General features: G+C 39.1%; 1 protein-coding gene across 3 annotated transcripts; it reads right to left on the bottom strand.

The window, feature by feature from the left end:
• Window positions 1-436: 436 nt before the first annotated feature.
• On the bottom strand, window positions 437-22,774 carry FAM114A2 (family with sequence similarity 114 member A2). 3 transcript variants are annotated; one of them, XM_067463664.1, is made up of 14 exons: window positions 22,573-22,774; window positions 18,716-18,924; window positions 17,132-17,231; window positions 16,703-16,798; window positions 15,755-15,867; window positions 13,415-13,549; window positions 13,070-13,231; window positions 12,466-12,589; window positions 10,623-10,702; window positions 7,769-7,897; window positions 7,427-7,566; window positions 5,147-5,219; window positions 3,978-4,031; window positions 437-2,368 (listed from the first exon to the last, which is right to left on the bottom strand). In XM_067463664.1, exons 2-14 carry the CDS (start codon window positions 18,908-18,910, stop codon window positions 2,267-2,269), a joined length of 1,503 nt encoding a protein of 500 aa, XP_067319765.1. In that variant the 5' UTR covers window positions 18,911-18,924; window positions 22,573-22,774; the 3' UTR covers window positions 437-2,266. The 3 variants fall into 3 exon arrangements, with proteins under 3 accessions (XP_067319765.1, XP_060621493.2, XP_060621494.2); XM_060765510.2 differs by having other exon boundaries at window positions 22,595-22,774; XM_060765511.2 differs by having other exon boundaries at window positions 22,628-22,774.
• Window positions 22,775-22,796: the final 22 nt, after the last annotated feature.

Here is a 22,796-nt window from a genome sequence, read left to right as displayed (position 1 = left end):
TAGGACTTCTAAAGATGAAAACATAAAATAGGTAAGTCTGTAATTCTATGGTTCTACAGAGAGGTTCACCACTGGAAGTCTCCTCATTGTAGTGACTAAAGCCTCCAGTAGCAACAGAGAGAGAAAGGGGCAGGCTGGAGATGGACTGAGAGAGGGAACCCTAGCCCCCATCATTCTTTCAGCATGTCTCTTCACAGATGAGCTACATCAGCTCCGGGTGTGCTATATTAACCTTCCCATTTACAGGACCCTATGGAAGAGGAGAAGCATGCACACATCTTTCATCCAAGGCAGTATGAATCCAACTGATCTTAGAAATCACCGTCCTTTGTCACTTCCATAGGCTTGCTCCGCCTATTGTAGAGCACAGTGACACAGTCAAACACTGTCACATTCTGGAGAGCATCTATCCTACAGAAAACAAGCAGCCTTGTCATTAATGCAAAACTTTTTATTACATTACAGACCATTTATCATCATTATATAATATAGTGCAGATTTTACTCACAAATGTCATTTTTATTCAAAATATAGATCTTTTGCTTTAAAAAATTCTTTCCAAAAGATCTACTATACATTAAAAGCTGAGCAATTTTTTGTCCTCCTGTGCAAGACTGAGCATGTTTGTTGCCAAATTTCAAACATGTTGTTCCAATACTGCTTTTCTTAATAAAAGAGAGCTAAATGTAATTGCTAGAGTAGATTCACTAAATCGATGGGATTTGCTTCCTTAGCAAATTCCTAGTGGTGCAAGGCTCTACTCTAGGTGATGCTAACAAATGAATTTAGGCCAGACTTTGGTAGTAAACAGATTTACCAATTGGAAGACTTTAAAAAACAAAGAGCCTGAAAATTCAGACCAGAGCTAAAACACTGCAACAAGCCCATCCTAATAAAAAAAAATCACAAGCTCAATCTGTTCCCAAAAGTGGCAGTAACTTGCAATTCACCTCCGTCCAACTCTTCCTTCCATGCAAATATTCACACAACCCCATTCCATCATAAGGTGATACCTCTAATTCATAGAGGGAATCTGAGGCACTCCCGATGATGATGAACTATTGTACTAATTTCCCTTTACCATTGGCTAAGCCTAGCTTGAGTTGATGGATTGGATGCCAACATCTGAAGGGTCAGGGCCTTCCTGATCCTTGGAGACAAATGGAAGTAGTCACACTTTCTGAAACAAGTTGTTTTGTTTTTAAAAATGATTCTAGAACTCCTTTTGAAAAAAAAGTGGGATCACCAAAATGAGGGCTGAGGGAAACTCAATTATGCAAATTGCAATTCTGAACAAGGGGGAAACTGTTTTCTGCAAACCATATGAAGAATCAAGTGTAAATTTGGGGATCAATTTTTTAACACCTGAAATTAGACTAAGAGAAACAAAACACCATGTTAATTCTGTATTTTTGCTATGCCAGCTTTCTGTTTTAATAAATCCCCGACTCAATTATGCAAACATCTCTTGAGATTCTTTTTGTTTATTGCTAGAGAACTACACTGAAAATGCATTAGCCAGTTCAGGTCCAAGCTTCTGTTCTATGCACAAAGGAGTGTTTGTTGTTTTTTTTAAAAATCTTGGAAATACATTCCTCTAAATAGATTTAAGAATTCCCAATTTACCTGTAAGCTTTCATTAATGAGCAGTCAAGCCTAAAAAAGCCATAAGCCAGTCAGGCTTTTGACTTAATCACCATAACTCGGCTTGGAAGCAAGTCACACTCGAGCTGATGAGGTTTATTCCCAGATCACTATGCACAGGGCTGCAACCTTCCTTCCCTTGGCTCTATGGGTCAATGAAGTATAGACACGACAAGAACACAGCTCCACACCTTTTTTTTAACTGTAATTATCATCATGGATTAGTTGATAATTAACTTAAGGTAGCCTTTCTAAGAGCATATGGTTCATCAGATTACACAATTATCATGCCTGTTGTATAATTCACCTTGATTCCATGAGTGTAGAAATATATGCATTCTTGCTCTTTATTTTTTTTTAAACTTCCAATCAAAGAGCTTAATGCCTTATTTTCTCAACAAAACACCAGGAGCAGTAATAGAGAGAACATGAGCATCCCACACTTCTAAGCTTGCTATATTGTCTGTATTTTATCTTCTTAAGATAGGTTATAGACATTTGCCATTTGATTATTGGTCAGTGGGAACTAGAAATCAAAGTTATCTCTTTATTACATGCTCCTTATTTTTGTGGAACCAGAGAGTAATCATTCAAAAAGACTAGGGGTGCTGCTCTAGTACGGTCAGATTTTTGTCAACTCTGTCCGACTTTGGATGTGGGAGATCTGAAGAACGGGAAGGAGCAGCTGGAAGGCATCTTGGATGTAAGAGGCGCTGTTTGAAGCCTATAAAGGAGAACAAAAAATAATCATTCTGGAGTTTCTCACTGCATATAAAGTGCCTAGTCATCCTAGGAGATGTCATTTAGTTAGTATGAGTTAGTATCTCATCACTACTGCCAAAATTGATAATCTAAAGCAACTAATGGGGAATCATCATCATCATCATAGGCTATAACTTAATGGCTAAGAATGATTGTCATCCAAGGGTAGAGTCATAGCGATCGTTTTGTAATTGACTAGAGATCTATTCATGGTCTTTCACAATGAGAACATAGATTTCCAGATGGAAAGGGTTTGCTTGATGCACCTTCCTCTTGGCATGTTTCTCTCTTTCATCCTCTATTCATGCTTCTTCAAAATCCATAGTACCATTGGTGACAGCTGACCTCCAGTTACAATGCTCAAGTGCCAGGACTTCCTGATTCTTGGTGTTTATACCACATTTTTAAAGATTGGTTTTAATCCTATCTTCAAATATCTTTTGTCTAGGCCGCAGTCATATAGCATGCAGGGATCCACATACCATCTATATAAATAAAAATGTAATGTTTGTTTGTGGGATTAACATAACACAAAAACTACTGGACGAATTGCTGCCAAATTTGGCCACAAGACACCTACTAACCCAAGGAGCGATTATCACAAAAAAAAAATTGAATTTGGCATTTGAGAGTTGTAGTTGCTGGGATTTATAGTACAACTACAATCAAAGAGCATTCTGAACCCCACCAACGACAGAATTGGGGCAAACTTCCTACACAGAACCCCCATGACAATAGAAAATACTTAAGGCCATCCAGTCCAACTCCCTTCACCGTGACAAAAGAGCCATCCAGCCATATATATAGATAGATATATGATTCACACACAGAGAGATATAGTGTCACCGATTTGAAAGGGTCTCCTAAAGAAGGACAATTATATGTTGCATGTTCCAGAGTAGACAAACCAGACAATCTCTATATCAACACTGACAAAGAAACAACAAGAAATACTGTTTACCCACAAGCGTAAAGACATTACATATATTAGAAATCAACACCTTCTCATTACTTTCCAGATCACCAGACTGGGCCACAGCAATGCGTGGCAGGGGATGGCTAGTATTAATTAAAATATGGGTCAACCCAACTACCAAGCTTCTGTTTCTGAACAAGCTGTTCACATGATTTCAGCTTTTTTTTCTACAACCTATGGAAATTAGAAAAGACTGAGGAAGTCACAGATTTTTACTTTTAACCTAGACTTAAATTTTATAGGGCAACATCATACAATCTCCATATTTCATCCAATCAACACAACATGGAATACAAGGTAGTAATAATTTAGGAATGACGTTACAAAGCTTTTCAAATATGTAATATGATCGAATCAAATCCCTTAATTTATCATTCCCTCTTCACACTCATGCACCATCTCAAATCAAATCGCTTAATTTATCATTCCTTCTTTACACTCACGCACCATCCAGGGATCTCAGATGAAGTTGCAACTACGAAACATATACATCTGTACATTTGTACACTGCATGTTGGAATCTGCCCTGAGTCCCTTCGGGGAGATAGGACAGAACAGAAATAAATAAATAAATAAAACATTTATTGAAACTGACCTCCAAAAATACTCCAGTGATTAAAGGGTTAAGGACATCTGCCTTCTCTTCCATCTATAAAAAGATCAAATATATTTTTAGATTGCACTTAAAAACTGAGCATAAAACCATCCTGAATGGAAGGTGACCTCCGGTCTTAAAAGTGATTCAATAATAGTTCCACTGGTTTCAATCAGTTTAGAATCCATTTTATAGCATTTGAACACAGAACTCTGAAGAAGCAACCTATGGCAAAAATGTACTGCACCTACTCTGGACTCAAAATCTCAGCCGAGATTTTCAAAAACAATAAAACAGCAGTAGTACACAAAATGTCAAATTACTGTATAAGACAGGGGCAGCATGAGCATGGAAAGGATAGTGAAAGAAAGAAAGAAAGAAAGAAAGAAAGAAAGAAAGAAAGAAAGAAAGAAGATAATCTGATTTATTCTTGGAAGGAAGAGAGAGAGGAAGGGATGTAAAAAAGTCAAGGAAGTACTTCTAGCACAGGACTGGATATCCTTACAGCCAACAAGCAGCACTTAGTCACTCCCCAGTTTGCCCTCAAAGCTGACAGGGCCTGCTTCTGCTTTCTGTACTGCTAAACCTGAATAGCCGGGCTGCAGTGGAAAGGTACTAAAGTCTGGATTTTGAAATCCCTTGATTTTCTAGGTGGGTGACAGGGATAAAGCCAAATGTAAAACCAAGGATTTCTGACTCCACAATTGCAGTTTTCCTACCAGTGAAAATAAGAACAATAATGCATATATGCAGGTGGCATTCTGATTCAGGATGCCATCCTTGGGGCTAAGAAGGCTGTATACCCTGTTCTACTGAGTCTAGCATAAAATATTCATTTTTTTCAATATTTCCCATTGATTTTATTAAATAACAGCCTTCAAAAGAAGAATTCTTTCCTCTTTTTAGAAACAAAACATCAGAAAGGGCAAGACAGAGAAAATGAGGTTTAGTCAAGATCCTGTTGGATATCTATACCAGGGGAACTAGTATACTAGAGCAACTGCAATACTTGTGGTAAAGAAGCAAGAGGTATAAAAAGCTGCAGATTCAGTGGATGAAAAAGGGAGATTCTTTACAGTCATCATCATAATCATCATCATGCACTATTGATCATGCAGTTGCATTATTCTGTTTTCACAGTGGAAACCTTCAAAACCTTGACCTCTTACCCCTGCAGCTGTTAAACAGGTAGCAAAGTCCTTGGAAAGAGATGATAATTCTTTACATAGCACAATGGTCATTCTGGAAGAAAACAAACAAGGTGTTGTAAATAAAACTTACTAGAGTGGAGTTTCCTGTTTTTATTTAGTGCTTCTCAACTTTTTGTAAGAAAAAATAGTGAAAACACCTGTCATTTGAAACTCCATAAACCAAGACTTTGAACTGTGCTGCAGGGGTGTTGAAATAACAGTACAAAAAACTGAAATTTCATAGCAACACCAATTTTTTAGTCTCTTTGTTACTTTGAGTTTCTTTTAAGAGAAAAAAGGGCAATATAAAGGGCCTCCATATATTATTGGATCCCAGCACTACTTGCCATCAACTACAGTTATTGAGAGTTGGCATTTGGAGAGCTGCATGATTCAGACCCTTGCACTTGGACATGGAAGTGCTAGACTAGTTGCCCCCATCCCCAGCACACAGCACTAAAAGCCACAGCTAACCAATGCTCTAGAAAATTAGGGGTTTGGCATATGTGGTGGTCATGCAAAAAAGCCCAGAAATATTGGCCTCAAATCCATTTGTTAATTATGGAAATTGTTAAGGTCAAATTTATGATGAAACCAGAGTTCTACTTGTTGGAGACATTAAATGACCAGTTAAAAATAAAATAAATAAATTATGTAAGAGTATCCAGAAAACATGGAAGACTAATATTATACATGATTATGGCAGCAAAAATTATCTATGACCAGCAATGGAAAGATCCTGTGAGTCCAACACAAGAAGGCTTGCTTACAAAGGTGTATGAAGTAGCTGAAATGAACAAACTAACAAAGCTGATTAAGGAAAAAATATTGACTAACTTTAAGGAAGACTGGGACTTATTTACTACCTTTTAACACCAAAAAATGGGAGAAATTTTATCATAATAGTTGGATGATGACTAGTGATATATTATGGATGTTAAAAAGTAAAGACGTTAAAACCATCAGGCAGAGGGTGTGAGGCTTATAGAGCAGGCACTTGTTTATGTGTAGGAGTGGTAGGGGTGCATTTGTTGTAGTGAGGATCATTGCTGTAAACTATGTTGTATTACTGGGAGTTACCTTTTATAGCAAGAAAAAAAAATTATATGGTTTTGTTTTTGTGGATGGGGGATGAACCTGATTGTTGCATTTTGTTTAGTGTTTTACACATTTGGTTGCTTGTAGGCTTGTTTGTCTGTTTTGTTTTATTGAATAAGAATTATATCTTTAAAAAAAAGAAAATTAGGGCTTTGGAACTATAATTTCTAGAACCCCCCAGGATGCTAGCTGTAGTTTTCTTGACAGTAGCATTTCCAAATTCTGCAGACAACAAACTCATATCAACTTATCATTATGTCATAGCTGAGACTAAACAGAGGCAAGGGGAACTATTTTAATTAGATGAATTTAGATGTAACTGCAGTAGAGAGAATGGGAAGGATCTCCAGATGTGGTTAGACTGGAGCTTTCACCATTACTTATCACTGACTATTGTGGAGACTGCAATTGTAAATTAACATTAGGATGGCTGCATGATTTTCACTCTGAAATAGCATATGGACAAAGTGGTCTCTGCCACCCATTCACAACATGTAAGATAACTAACAACCTGATAACAATATGAATTCACTACCATGACCCATCCAACAGTGATCTAAAATAGTTTGGTTTTGAGCCTTATGCCAGAAGCCTAAAGTGGACAGGAAACAAACTACCTTTATTACAAAGAAAACAGGAACAGTTTGAATCATCTGTATATACTCTGCCTGGGATCACACCTGTGCCTACTCCAGAGGATCAGTCTCCCGATATTCACCATTTTGGGGAGTGAGAGAAGTAAGAAGCCCTGACTGCAGCATCAACAAAAATACATCCCCCTAAAAAGCTACTTGAATTTTCTAGAGGCGGCTTTGATGGCTGGGATAAGTCATCTCTTTCTTGCCGAGTCCCCCATTGACTCACATACAATGGGCTAGAGACTGCCCATTGCAATAGAGACTGCCTATTAGCAGTGCCTTCAACCCATCTCAATCTTCTGTCCAGACTGAACAATCTTGACTAGACTTACCTGAGGGGGATAAAGAGAAAAAATGACTTATCAATGACAGAATATCATATATGATTTGGCCTAAAAGTGTTTCTCTTGTTTATTCCAGAATTGTTAAAAGAAATTGTAGGGCTATATCGCAACTAGTACACAGGATACAATTTACAATCCAATTCATGTATGGGAGAGCAGTCAAGAGTCATCAGCCTTACTGTGAAAGGGCTTTGGCTCGATCTACGGCTAGCACCTCTTCTTTCTGACCATGAAGAAACAATTCAGCAGCTTTGTGGAATACTTCAATGGAATAGGCTGTCAATTCTGCCAAGCTTCTAATTGCAAGGGTATGAATATCCTGTAGATTTTGAAAAAAAATGTGAGTGTACAGGTTCAAGAAAACTACATTTGTTTTTTTTTTATCTAATTCTATTCCTGAAAGGCTTCCTTTAAAGATTATCCCTGCAAGGATAAAACGTGTCGTGATTTCTTGTTGAAGATTATGTAAGAGTGCCCAGATTAGACTGCACTTCCAACATTCCTTCAGTTACATTGATTACCTCAACTGATTTTTTATGCCCTTGTCCAGCATCTCCTGAGTCCTCCTGCTCGTCTCCTTCATCCGGTTTGTCTGCTTTTACAGTCTGGACTCTGAGGCTTTTAACCAATTCACAAGTAGAGTTCCTTGCCTATATAAGGAGAAGCAGAAACATCAGTATATCAATGAAAAGGAAAGCAGAATGGTCGCACTTCCACTGCACACCAGAAGAGTTGGAGGCCTGCTGAATTTGGATTTAAAGCAAAGTTGGAATCCACACCCAAAGAAACAAACAGCCAGGGAACAATACCTGATTGTAAGGAAAAGACAGCTTACATTCCTTCACAGAATTTTATTTTCTCAAATAGCCAGTTGATCCTTTCTGTGTTCTCAAACTGGCCATTTGAAGAAGAAATATGAAGGAATGGACTCTTGAGTACTAACCATCTCCCTACCTGCTTTATACTGCATTGCTCAGTTACAGACTCTTTTCTTGGTGATGCTAGTGGGGGAATAAAACATGTGAAGTACCTTAAACAAGTAAAACTGTCAATTAAATGTTGCCTCATTGCTAATACAGTGCTTCCTGTTCAGGGTTCTGGACAATCCATTCCTACTCCCCTCACCTCACTGACTGTTCTCTCCCTCCACCCTTCCCTTCATCAGTGAATGGCCTGTTCCTATTGGGTAAGATATGCATCTTCCTCACATTCAGGATCTCCTCCCCCAAATATCTTGGTATTCATGAAAGTCTGATTGTCTTTCTTATGAGAGCAGGTGATGCCATAAGAAAACACGGTAAATAGAAAATTGCAGGCTAAAGAACACCATCTTTTGATTGGTCAGAGGAAAGCTGATGAGTTTGGAGGTTCAGCACAAGGCTGTTCTTGCTGTGGTGCTATTTGAAATCAACTATGTGTTATAGATCTTAATTTATATTTTAATGTATGTTACCTGAAGAGCGTTTACCTGAAACTTATATTTATTCTGTGTGTATACACAGAAATCCTTAGAACAGGATGTGTGAAAACATTTAGTGGGGAAAAAAACACCTTTAAAAGCATTTCTGTTTTGAACTGAACAACAAGATAAGAGCTGGCTTCTTAGGTAAGCGGCATTTTCATCCCCTTTCAGGATACAGTGCCACTCAGTGGCTCTACCAAACATTGCAAGAAAACATGGAAATAGGGCTGACATACTAAGTTCAAACAGAAAAAACCAGCTCTGCTTGATGCGGTGGTTCCCAACCTTTAAGAGACAATTCTGAGATTGATACTATTGCTCAATGCCAGAGTAGCCCATGGGGTTGTAAGGAGGAGACTGTTTCTTGATAGTAGTAGACTCCCAGAGTAGCTCTTGAAACCATAGTACTAACAGGAGCCCATGCTCCTGTTATTACTCAGGCTTCAAGAGCCACTCTGGGAGAATGGGGCCCAAGAGCTCTTCTTCGGCTGGACAAGCCAAAAGGAGAGCGTACCCGCGTGCTTTCTTCCCTCCCCTCCCCAAGAGAAACGTGATGGAGCTTCCCTCAGCCCCTGCCTTTACTGACTTTCGGTTGCCTCCTCCTCCTTGCAAGCCAACCTGTGAATGGGGCTTCCTTCCTTGTCTCAAGAGCAGGTAAGGAATGAAGGAAAAAACCCCTTTCCCTTATGCTGGATTCTTCCTTCCTTCCTTGCTCTTGAGCAAGCTGCTCCCAGAGCCCCATGTGCAATCTCCTCTTTGCAACCCAGCTCTCCGCCACCTGGGCCTGAAAATGGGGCTTTGGTGGCAGCAGCTTCAAGCCCAGGCAAGGAACGAAGGATCCAACACTGCCATTCTTGCCCCCTTCCTTTGCCTATGTTGGATCCTTCCTTCCTTGCAAGCCCAGGAGGTTGCAAAGAGGAGACTGTAAATGGTGCTCTGGCAGCAGCTGCCTCAAGAACAGGCAAGGAAGGAAGGGTCCAATGCTGGGCAAAGGGAGGGGGTGGGAAGGGGGGCATTGGATCCTCCCTTCCTGCCTGCCTTCCTTCCTTGGGTTTGAAGCTGCTGCTGCCAGATCCCTATTTCCAGGCCCATTTGTATGTAGGTGAGGGAGAGAGTCAAGACTTGGTTGTTTGAGCAAGCGTTTGAAAATGCAAGGTACAAGACATAGGAATTAGAACGATTGGACAACGAGATGGGACAATGTTTTTATTAGGAGACGCAAATGATGTATGCTTTTAGTATTCTTATTATGGTTTTATATTATGTATTAATGTTTTAAAATGTTTTATGGTGTTTTGGGGCATCGAATCATTGCCATTGTAAACCGCCCTATGTCACCCAAGGGCTGAGAAGGACAGTATACAAATATAGTAAATAAATAAATATTATGCTTGCAGGGCCCCTTCCTGAAAAACCATGCTGAATCACCTCAGGTTGCCTGTAAAAGACTCCCAAATACCACTTTTCTGTTTCTTACAGGTTATCTGTGGTTCACATAAAACTGGCTGGGAACCACTGGCTTCATGAATGCACCCAGTCTATCTACTAGAGATGACATACTCTTTTGGGTTTTGGTACATAGAACCTATGAAGTGATCAACCCATATGCCAATAAATGAAATACAGAACTTACCGACTATGGCCCACTGTAACAGCATAATGGCACTGTTATCTAATAGGGCTGCTGATTACTGGAGGATATAAGATTGTTAAGAGTTGGAAAGTTCAAAGAGCCAATCTTACAACTTTACAAATATCTCTTATTGTTCTTTGAAAGGACGTGGCCTAGGTCAAGCCTGCACAACTTGTGACCCTCCAGGTGTTTGGGACTCCAACTCCTAGCTAGCTTGTCCAATGGCCGTCTTCATTTCAAAGACCCTAACCCCAACAGTCAAGAAATGACAGAAACTTACTTGGGTCAGTTTGGTTGGCTTTGTAGAGATGTGTAGTTCAAAAAACAAATCTGTTATTTCTTTTGTGAAGTCTTCCTCATCTGAAAGCAACAGAAGACAGACTCTGAATACTATATCTAATAATTAAATGTTAGTTGACTGCAGTTTGTGAAAGGGTAGACCTCCCTGTTCTGATGCAAACACTCTGGAAGGTCTAGTATGACCAAGAGACAAAATCAGCCACCATTAGCATCTCTCTGCTCAAACTATGCCATTTGAGGAAGAATCATAGTAAACTGTCTATTAATAGACTATTAAATTGAATGAATTATTCAAGAGCAATAAAGAAAATGAACACTTTAAAAGATGCACAGTATTTCAGTAGATTTTATGTGCTTCTCCTCTCATGCTTAGAGAGCATTCTCATTCCAGAGATACTGCTGTTTACATGCCTTTATTATTATTACAGAGAAGCATATGAAGGAAGGGGCTCCAAAAGACTACATCATTTCATACCCTGCCTACTATTCTATGAAGGTTTGAATGCATCCATAACTTTGGTCTGGTTCCTGTATGACATTCGTACAATAAAATCTGGATTCACACACCAGAAAGTGTACAGAGCACAAAAGGTTGCTATAAAAATGTTGAAGGCCTGCCCAGAGGGTTTTTAAAATTTTCCTTTTCTTATGGCAGCAACTTCAAATTTCTTGGGCAGTTTTTCTTGGTCTCAGAAATAGCTTTTCATATAAACAACAGCAACCTACACCCATGCCCATGAATTAGTAGCTACATGGGGATACCTGGGACTGATGGGAGTTGGAGAATACTCAAGGAGTCACATATTCCTTACACATCTCATTTTCTAATTTCATATTGACCATAACTGACTTTTCCCATGTGATAATAATAGCGTAAGACTTTATTTGTATTCCGCCCTATCTCCCCTGAGGGACTCAGGGCGGAATGTGTAAGAATCCTCCTTTTATGATCCTCTCCTACACAAGTCAATGGGACACCTCACATTATCACACCACAACTCCATTCACTTAAACTAAGGTGCACAGACTCATGTGTAGTCACTTCTAGAGATGCAGGAGCTCAAAAAACAAAACCAGACACAAGCTATAGGATCCAACACAAAATACAGACATTAAATTATTACATCTGGGTCAGGAAGATCTAGGCTTCAATTTCCACTTGGAGCTCACCAAGCCACCCAGAGCCAGAGTGAATTACTCTTCCTGAATCTAACATATTCGGTATGGTTCATGTAAAGAAAATATATATAAGGACAGTAGATCCTAGGATAACCTGTGGATAGAAAAATCCAAGGATGTTCAAGTCTCATTATATAAAATAGCATAGTAAGTGTTCCTTACGTAAAATAACAAAAATCAAGATTAATTTTTTTGAATTTTGTTTGAATATTTTTAGGTCAAGGGTGGTTGAATCTGCAGACACAGAAATTGTGGATAAGGAGAGCCACCTGTTTTCTGCTCTCATTCTCTTGGAGAAAGGGCAGGTCACATATATAACTAATAATTGAATATCTGACTTCTAGTAACCATTATGCAAAATACTGATGGCCACAGAATCTTTTAACCTGAAAAAGTTGGTATTCCATAGAGTACTAAATTCGTGCTGAATGCTGTCTTATACTTCATGCAGATTCCAGAGAATGAACCACTATCAGAGATGGAATAATGGGCAAATTGTCAATGTGCCTCACTGGGGTGTCCTTACTAGCACTTTTCCATCCTACCTGTGCAGCTAACTGCAGTACAAACCACAGAATTAGATTGCCATTCAGTTATTTTAAAAGTCTGCTTTTTACCCTGAAAGCCAGAATTCTCATAATTACCTCTCTTTTCTTCCTCTTCATCATCACAAAATTCAGCTAAGGAAAATGCTTCTTTCAGCTGTTCCACCTCCACCTTTAAAGTATTTAACTTCTCTCCAGAGAGTGAGCTCATAACTGACTTCACCTGATTGAAGAGAAGAAAGCCACAGAGAGAATTGTAAAGCCACTTACATGTATTTGATGTGAAAAGCAAAGATGGCAGCATTAATGACAGGCTGCCTAGTAAAAGCAATCTTCTTCCTTTTTAAAAAGGAGCAGTTGCATGCATTCTTTTCTCTCCATCAGGGAATAAGAACATCACAATTGTCATATTTCAGAATTCTGATGATTTATTTTAACCACCATCAATTTCATTGTGAGTTTGAACAACAAAGATTGAGAAAGCACTTTATTTAAAACAGAGTAGACTACACAAAAGAGAAAGAAACAGCAGGGAACGGCAGGAGGCCATTTTCCCTGTGTCTATGTAGTTTTCATTTACTAGTGCTTGTGAAGAATCTACTAAAGGACTCATCCCTCAGAGTTTATAGCGATATCTACTCTTATTACCCCTCAATGTTTTTTTTTTAAGGCAAAAGGAAGGGGAATTGCTAAAGGCCATTACCTTTGATTCACTCTCTCTTGAAAGCATCTCTAAGGCTTCCAAATGAGAAAGACCCTGAAACTCATCAAAGAATAGCCCATAGTGGGCTTTCTTCTCTGTAGCCATGGAAACCTCCGTGGATATCTGTTGTTGTTCTTCTCTCTCTTTTGCCTCTCGCAAGATCTACAAATGGACAAAAAACAAGCTTTAGAACTGAAGAATGAAAAGACAGAATGTTCAAAGGAAAAGGTTCATACCTAAAATATTTTGTGCCCTACTAGAAAGCATAGTACGCTATGGACTACACTGAGCCAATCCAGGAATGAACCATTCTCAATTGTATAGCATCCTTAAGAAAGCCAGTACCTGAGAAAGTGTAGAATTTCTATTCATGAGGCCTTTCGTTTTCTTGAACCCAGGGTCACCTTCAGCAATCACATCCATAGTCTTCTTCCCAATAAATTCTAATGCATCCAGACTTCCGCTAATAACTGTTTTTCCCTGCAGAATACATTTGCTCAATTTAGAAAAAACAGTGAAATTCAGACCTTGCCTTGAAGAAGGCATAAGCATACTACAGAAATATGACTGCCTGTGATAAGCTCTGGCTTCTAAGCATTCAAGCTGTAGCACATACTCTTCTCATTATGCTGAGGAAGTAAGATATTCGTAAATATTATTTTAAAAGAGCATAGTTTTTCTCCTAATAGCAAGACCAATAATGTAATCATATGCTTTAAAAATTAAAAAATCTTCTGTTAGTTTTCTTATTTTGCCTTCACAAACACTGCAAGATCCAAGTCAATCTAAATGGTTTTTAGATAGATATGAGATAAACAAAAAAAAATTAATTGAGAGAGAGAAAAAATAAACCATACCAGATTCAACCATACAGTACTCTAGCTTAGATAGACAGACAGGCAGACAGACAGATAGAAATAAATCTGAGCTGGAGGAAAGCTTGCTAAAAGCAAATATAACTTATTTGATGGTTGCAAGTTATTGTAGGAAATATGTGGCTGATAGTTACAACAAGTATTATTTATCCCAGCTCAAATATGATTTATTGTACTGTGATATTGTGATTGTATTGTGATTATGCTATTTCTATTTTAGTTTAATGCTTTGTGTACTCAGTATTATTAAAGGGGTTTGATTTTGTGTAAGTTGCAATTTGAGTCATTAAGTTTTTCATCCTTAATGAAAAACTTCAAGATGGTAGTCCATCCTGAAAAGTGGACTACCACTTCATCACACTAGAGAAAAAATCCACTTAAAATCCACTTTCTGTCTCCTGCAGAATTCTGGGGTTTGTAGTTTAGCAAGGTTGTTAAAGGCTCCTCCCTGAACTACAAATCCCAGAATTCTGCAGGAGGCAGAAACCAGATTTTAAGTTGATTTTTTTCTCTAGTCTGATGAGGCCCAACTCTACTCTAGTACTATGTAGAGTGATAAGGAAATATGATGTATATACTCCGTTTTATCATATTTATTTACTGTATTGTTATTAGTGTCTTATTTTAACTTACTACATAGATTGCAATAAAGTCTAATCAAGCCTCATTGTTTGGTTTGGTGTTGTGACATGGCTTAAGGGAATCAATAAAATTATTATTACTCTAGTGCTGCTACTACTACTATTGAATTAAAAATAACAATATGAATACATCACTAATAATCAGTAGAAATAAAGTAAAGAGGGGCATTCCTTCACACCACACAAATTAAACAATAAATCTAGACTGAAGAATTCATACAGGTTGGTGCCCAAGGCCTAGAATACAGCATGAAATTTTCTAAAAAGGCTTCACATCAGCTATTCCATATCTTAGATTTCAAGGCCAGAATATCTCATGCTACTCAGTGAACAGTCAAAAAAGGTTACATGTCATATGCCCACTACTTAGGGATGAAATGAATATTCAAATATATCCAGAAAGTGGTCTAAACAGTTGTTTCTGTTAGAAATCATGATGAGAAGAATCATGGATTGATGAGAATTTTCATTTTAATGCACATCGTTTTTCATGGAAAACAGAATTTTCTGCACAGGAAACAGCTAATGTTCTAAGCAGAAAATAGTATCGATGTGCAAAAATATTGCTTACTGTGAAGAAAATGATGTTACATTGCACAGAAAAAAGCCACATGTAAATATTGTGCAGAGTTAGCCATGAACTGAAAATAGCCCTTGAAAATTGCAGTTTTTGAAGACGTTCACACCAAAAAATCATAAAAAGTTAACTACTCATTGCTTCCTTTTAGAAAACAACTGGGAAGGTAGGGGTGAAGAATTGTGGAAGATGGCAGAACAAGATAAGGAAAGTCGCTGTTTTTACATCTATGGAGGACTTCAATTTTGAAAATAACCTCGACTGTCCCCTTAGTGCAAATGAGTTTTTTTCTCTATATTTTTGCTCTCCCTGGGCCGTATAGAGGAGAAATTGGGGGAAGAAAAAAAATCTTTTTTTTTTCAGGAGAGAGTTTTGGGGTGTAGTCCTCCATTTTAGTCCCCTAACATCCAGCAATTGTCCCCACTTCACTCTAGATGCCATTAATCATCATACATTGCACACGGGACTAGATTACTTATTTACTTGACTGTTTAATGAACCACCACTGACCAGCTTTAAAATAAAAGAGTAGACCATTTAGTCCTAAAAACAAGACAATTCAGTAGTCATACAAGTCCATGGTCACACTCACGGTGTTCTGAACTGCAGCAGAAAGGGTAGAAAGCATTCCAAGCGCACCACTTATAGGCAACAGACTTTCAGCCTCTCCTTTGTGAGTGTTGCCTTCTTCAAAATGCTGGCTTTCTGAAAGGGAGAAAACCACAAGAAACTGCATTATAATCAACAATCCTCCAACTAAATTATCTGCATTATAAATTAAAACAAGAAACCTATAATGTTGCAAGGTTGTTCACTCCCCCTCCCCTCAGATTTCCTATTTCAAATTTGACTAAAGATCCTTTGGCTACATTGATTGATTGATTGATGGATTGATACATGAAACTAGTAGTGCAATTCTCTAGACTTCAGACAACATACATTGTTGGAAGCACATACAATACATTGACAGAGGTGCACAGGCTCACATGGATTGAGTTAGCATTAACAGCCATTTTGGCATACAAGAGACAGTCCAGTTGCAGAGGGGTTCCCCAACATAATGCAGAAAAACTCTGGGGCAGGTGCTGATCCTTTAACTATTATTGATTTTACCACAGCTCTGAGCTGCTCAGGAGCCCCACTGGTGTCAAACTAGAGTTCTCCTGTTTACCTCCAGGAAAAGGGATGGTGAACTACAAAAGGGGTGCATTGCCACTCTCTACAGCTTTCATCCACCAGTCACCCCTGAAAAGGACATGTAGTTCTGTAAGACTACATTAGCCTCCTTTTGCTTAACTATGTGAAAAATTTCAATTCCCCTGGATGGGCTGTGCGCACAATTCTCAGATTCAAAAAGGAGGAAGCTGCCACCTTGGTAAAAAAAAAAAATCACATCCTGCAAGTAAAAGAATGACACTATTTTCTGACAATGTACAACCAATCCCCTCAAATAAATAGCAATAGTACTGACTTACCATTTACAACAATAAAGGCAGAAAACTTTAAACAGATTTTATTTTTCACTAAAAAAAAACCTCACCTTCTGTAGCATCTTTGGCCTCAGAATGTAATTCAGTAGAGTTTGGAATCCCAAGAGATGTTTCTGCCTTTTCAATGACATTTGAGATGCCATAACCTAAAGGCAAGAAAAAATATTACTTTAATCATAAGAAGATTTAAAATTTTAAAAACACAGCAAGTGCAAACCAAATCAGTAAGACAGATCTGTTCAAATCACCAGTGTGCATTTGAAAAAGTGCTCATAAATCTACAGTGTAATGCCTGGTTTAGGTATTAAATTAAAATTAATTGATAGATAGATAAATAGATAGATAGATATGTAGCTCCTTTCCTCAACATGTCTGATTTATCTAAAAGTAAGTGAAAAAAATGATAAAGATGAAAAAGTGACTGAAATCTGGAGCAGATCTTTACGATAAATGTAGACTGGAGCTTTAGAAAACCTTACCTACGGTAGCCACTGTAACTGAAGCTGTTGAGAGCAATGATTTCCCCCAACTCCCCCAATAGTTCCATCCTGTTTGTGACCCATCAGATAAACTGGATTCCTGTAAGAGGGGAAAAAATAGGATATGATCAATCTTTTGCTTATAGTTATCAAATTTTGCTTATAGTTATCATATTTCTAATCTTAGACTTGCTTTATAATACATATTTAATATACGGGTAGAATCTCTTTTTCTGAAATCCGCAATCTAAAATACTCCATAACCAAAACTTTTATTGCCAGCTGCTCACTAGTACCTTTAGTGAAAGGGAGCTAGTCACACACCCAGTGCTCTGATCTCTTTTCTCATGGAGTCTCATCAGGGCAAGAGATCAGAGGGAAGGACTCCATGTACACAAAGCCTCTGTAAAAAACATGCATTCCACATGCTTTCAGGTGCTTTGGAAATAGGCTGTGAAGGTTAGCACAAAGCAATCTCATTGGCTTCTATCTGCACCAAGCCCAGAAAGAATGAAAAAGATTCATGAGAAGCAGGGTCGGAGGGAAGGATTTTCCCCTGCCTTTCCCATAATTTAGCTAAAAGAGAGGAAAATGTGATGACAACCAGGGAAATGTCTGGGATATCTGCTCTGGGCCTTGTTCACTGAAATAACAACTTATTTCATACCGAGATACAAGAAAACATAAAATATTATACTTCTAAGACAGCAAATAAATACAATTTTACATAAGAGTTTTGAAAAATAATACAATAGCGGTAGTTCTCAAATGTATAGTTACAATGGGTTACACTGTAAATCTATTTTAACTAATCTGCTTGGGTGCAACTTTTCTCTTCCTTTCTTAAATGTCAATTTCATTAAGAACGTCATGTTCCAAACATGTTTATATCAATTCATTTGGACTGGAGATTTCTAACATAAAGCAGTGGACCTTGGGGCATTTGCTATACAAATTGTGACCAATATCAAATCATCATTCAAAGTAACAATGTTAACTATTTCAATAAAAGTCAGTGGTTTGGGGGGGGGGGTGTTTGTTTGTTTTTTACTCAAATTGAATGTTAAACAAATCACTGTTCAGGTACTTGGTCATTAAAAAATGTTTAAAAGGGGAAGTCAAATGTCAATAAATTACATCTATGAAACAGAGGGTCCAAAGGAAATAGAAGAAAAATTAAAATCATACTTAAGTCCAGATATCACAAAATGTCATCCGATTGCTATTGGAAACATTCAGATCAAAGGTCACTTCCACTGCCAGACTTTCATGGGCAGCAATGGGAAGCCAAAAGAAAGAGATGTCCTTCCCCTTGCTTGCATGGCCAAAATCTGCTCTGGGGAGCTCGGGATTCTTATTTCTCTAAAGACCAGAAGAATACTTGGGGCACTCTATAGATGTAGGTACTAAACACTCAAAAAACACAGGTGTCTGCTTCTTATAGTTTCACAACAGTACGTAACACATCACCAAATTCCGTGCAATTTTCTTTGCTCTCAAGTCTTAGTAATGAAGGTAAAATATTTTTAAACATATGAACACTGTAACAAAAATAACATTTAGTGACAGATTTGTCACCAATACCTTTTCTTTGTGGCCCAGGGACTCTTGTGAAGCAACATGCTCAGAGGTTTTGGCTTCAGGTCTTTTCCGTGTCATAGCCACTGGCTCAGTTTCCACTCCATCAGGCTCAGTAGCCTCAGCTTCCTCTGTCCTCTGGTCATTTTCAACAGGTTCATAAGCATCTTCGTTCAAAGATTCATCATCCTTTTGGGACATGACCAGAGCATATCCTAAATGTACAAAGAATTCTTGTTATAACTTCTATAAAGTATAGCACAGCATAAAATCTTCATTTTGTTTAATCTCAAAAGTGCTTTGTGCCTTGTCACAGCAGTGTATTTTTTTCCAAAAAGACTTGAATCAGAACAGAGAATGGAAAATTCCTTTTTCAATAAGAGATAAGATACAGTAGTCACATTTACCTGTGGTTTTGGCTTGATATTTTATCTAAATTTTCTAGACTTATACATGAGTATATAAGTAATTTCAAATATATAACTAATAAATGCATTTGCTGTGAATCTATGGCTACAGAAGAGTTGAGGCCCTGTGCAGCTTTGATCCTTTCCCTTCCAGCCAGTGGGTGAGGCATGACATCCCTCAATCAGGATCACATGAAGATGACCTGATGCAACCCATGGCATCCATGATTAGTCACAGGGAATTAATTATGGAATCATTAGTACTACCTCATCAGTATCAGAAGCAAAGAGGAAGACTATGTACTGAAAGGCAATATAATAAGGGTTAATTATATTAGTCACTGCAAGCAAGATGCAAAAGGTCATTGTTCTGGCAACTAATCAAAACACCAATTTTTTAATGTTACTGAAAGAACAAAATGACTCCTAATGTAGGGATTTTTTTTTACAAAAAACAAAACAAAAACAAATACCTGAGAAAACTGCTTTCTCACATAATCAACCTGCGCATGCAAGTCTTTCTATCACTATTTTCAAGTTCCTGATATTATTTTTAGGACACAGAGATATATTAACTGTGATGGGGAAGGACTCGTTCAGAGGGCTAGAATTCAGTTAAACTGCAAATATCTGTCCAAGTTGGATTATGACAGACAATGACCAACACACTGTTTTTTCCTTCAATAACAAACATCATTGCTTTTGTGGGGTGTAAAAGGGGAAAGCCAACACCTTTTTATTCAGGTAGGCTTTTAAAGATGAAGGTTGTTAAGGTCAAGTTAGTGGCTGCTATGGTTTTTATCTCTGGATATGTTTAATGGTTTTAAACTGGGAATTTTAAAATACTGTTTATATTTAATCCACTTTTAATGTTTGCATATCTGTACATTTTAAATGGTATGCTGATGCTTTTATGTTAAACCGCTTTGAGTCTTAACATAGCAGAAGCAACAGCAACAACAACAAGAACAACAGCGTAAGAGGCCTTGCAAAAGTGTGGGCAGGAAGGGAGTGAGTCCCACAGGCATAAATATTCCATGTGCAGGAGGCTGCGGAGGTGGGCCAGCCTGTCGGGTGGCTAGGAAGGGTGCTGGAGGGAAACCCAAATACAGTACCTTTCTATCCTAAGGGAGAAAACTTAACCCAAGCCCATTTTAGAGAAAGGGAGCAAATACTTTGGGAACTCTTCCACCTGACTCCAATAATTTCTAAGCAAACAGTATCAACTAAAGCAGTGCCTAAATACCCTAAACCAAGGGTGCCAAACACATTTTAATCGAGGGTCATATCAGTTGCCTTCAAAGAGCTATTGAATCCACACACAGATAATCGGTGGCTACGGAGGGCCAACTATGGTATATTTCTTTACATAGTGGTTAGTGATATTTCGTTTAAGCCAGTTAGGGTCCCCAGATATTACTGGACGACAATTGCAGTAACATCCCTTTTGCTTATTTGCCATGTGGACTGGGGATGATGGAAGTACAGCCCAACAGTACTTGTAGCTCTGAGGTTACAAGTACTGTTGTAATCTCAGTTACATATCCACAAGCCTTGTAAAAAAAAGTAAAGGTTCTCTCTGACATTAAGTCTAGCCAAGTTCGACTCTAGGAGGTGGTGCTCATCTCCATTTCTAGGCTGAAGAGCAGGCATTGCCCATAGACACCTACAGGGTCATATGGCCAGTGTGACTGCATGGAGCACCGTTTCCTTCCTGCCAAAGTGTTACCTATTGATCTACTCACATTTGCATGTTTTCAAACTGCTAGGTTGGCAGAAGCTGGGGCCAACAGTGGGAGCTCACCCCACTCCCCAGATTCGAACCACCGACCTTTTGGTCAGCAAGTTCATCAGCTCAGTGGTTTAACCTGCTGTGCCTCTAGGGGATCCCCACAAGCATTGTATCTCAACACAAACCCCACTCTCCTGATTAAACAGAACCTGTAGCCTTCTAGATGTTGCTGTATCCCAACTCTCATCAGCTCTAGTAATGATGCCTAGTGATGGGGAATTCAGATGTTGCAGTGAAGCATCTGGAGAGCCACATAAAACAACATGGTAGGCCTTGCCAGTGCCCTAAAGGCACCAGATCCCATCTGATCTTGGAAGCTAAGCAGGGGCAGCCTTGGTTACGACTTGGATGTGAGGCCAGCAGTAAATACCGGGCCCTGTAACCTGTGCTTCAGAGGAAGAAACTCGCAAAACCACCACTACCATAATTTTCTCACTATACTTGTCTCATCACATTAGAGGAAAAAAAATCACTTAAAATCCAGTTTCTGCCTCCTCCAGAATTGTGGTGTTTGTAGTTTAAGGAAGAGCATTTAACAGCCTCATTAAACTATGAACCCCATAATTCTGAAGGAGACAGAAACTGGATTTTAAGTGAATTTTTTTCTCTAGCGTGATGAAATGAACCCCATTTCATTCTCAGAGAATACTACGAAATTGGTGGCGTTTCCATCAGTCATTTGAAGGTACATACAGAAAGGGATGCAGACTGTGGCCAGGAAATCAGAAGACGCTTACTTCTTGGGAGGAGAGCAATGTCCAATCTCGATAAAATAGTAAAGAGTAGAGACATCAGACTGGCAACAAAGATCCGCCTAGTCAAAGCCATGGTATTCCCTGTAGTAACCTATGGATGTGAGAGCTGGACCTTAGGGAAGGCTGAGCGAAGGAAGATCGATGCTTTTGAGCTGTGGTGTTGGAGGAAAGTTCTGAGAGTGCCTTGGACTGCGAGAAGATCCAACCAGTCCATCCTCCAGGAAATAAAGCCCGACTGCTCATTGGAGGGAAGGATATTAGAGACAAAGCTGAAGTACTTTGGCCACATAATGAGGCGACAGTAAAGTTTAGAGAAGACAGTGATGCTGGGGAAAGTGGAAAGCAAAAGGAAGAGGGGCTGACCAAGGGCAAGATGGATAGATGGCATCCCTGAAGTGACTGGACTGACCTTGAAGGAGCTGGGGGTGGTGACGGCCGACAGGGAGCTCTGGTGTGGGCTGGTCCATGAGGTCACGAAGAGCCGGAGACGACTGAACGAATGAACAACAACAGAAAGGGAAAGAAAGAGAGCAGTGAAGCAAACATATGCATACTAGGAGTAACAGTAAGAGTGATATTTAAAATGGGTTGAATCAAGTGAAATGTTGTAAGTTTTTCGGGCTGTGTGGCCATGTTCCAGAAGCATTCTCTCCTGACGTTTCGCCTGCATCTATGGCAGGCCTCCTCAAAGGTTGTGAGGACCTCACAACCTCAGAGGAGGCCTGCCATAGATGCAGGCGAAACGTCAGGAGAGAATGCTTCTGGATCATGGCCATACAACCTGAAAAACTCACAACAACCCAGTGATTCCAGCCATGAAAACCTTCGACAAGACACTGATTCAAGAGAGTTTGCAGGGCCTCAGTGGGAGCCACTGTTTATAAGGTGTTGATAACAGCAAATACCCACAATAAACAGGAAGGGAACGAACATCTAATGGAAGCAGCAGAGGCGGCGGTGGCACCTTAAGGCTGTGTCCGGCTCTGTCGAGGCGCCTCCACCTTCCCGCCCGAAGAAGGCCCTCTCTGTCACCGCCACGTCCCTCCAGACATCAACATCGCTGCCGAGTCAGCCAGACCATAGAGTAGGACGGAAAGAGCGGGCCTGCCCCGGAAGAACGACGCTCCGCGGCG

This window comes from Anolis sagrei, chromosome 2 (assembly GCF_037176765.1).
Source record: "Anolis sagrei isolate rAnoSag1 chromosome 2, rAnoSag1.mat, whole genome shotgun sequence".
Taxonomy (NCBI): domain Eukaryota; kingdom Metazoa; phylum Chordata; class Lepidosauria; order Squamata; family Dactyloidae; genus Anolis; species Anolis sagrei.
This window is presented reverse-complemented; position numbering and strand designations above follow the sequence as displayed.

Bases quoted from the DNA above. Each gene is read 5' to 3' on its own strand.
- FAM114A2 (XM_067463664.1), bottom strand. From the start codon at position 18,910: ATGTCCCAAAAGGATGATGAATCTTTGAACGAAGATGCTTATGAACCT. The intron at 13,550-15,754 runs GTGAGTGTGACC...TGTATTCTGCAG, and splicing joins CTGCTGCAGTTCAGAACACC to GGAAAAACAGTTATTAGCGG. The intron at 12,590-13,069 runs GTAATGGCCTTT...CTCTTCAATCAG, and splicing joins CAAGAGAGAGTGAATCAAAG to GTGAAGTCAGTTATGAGCTC.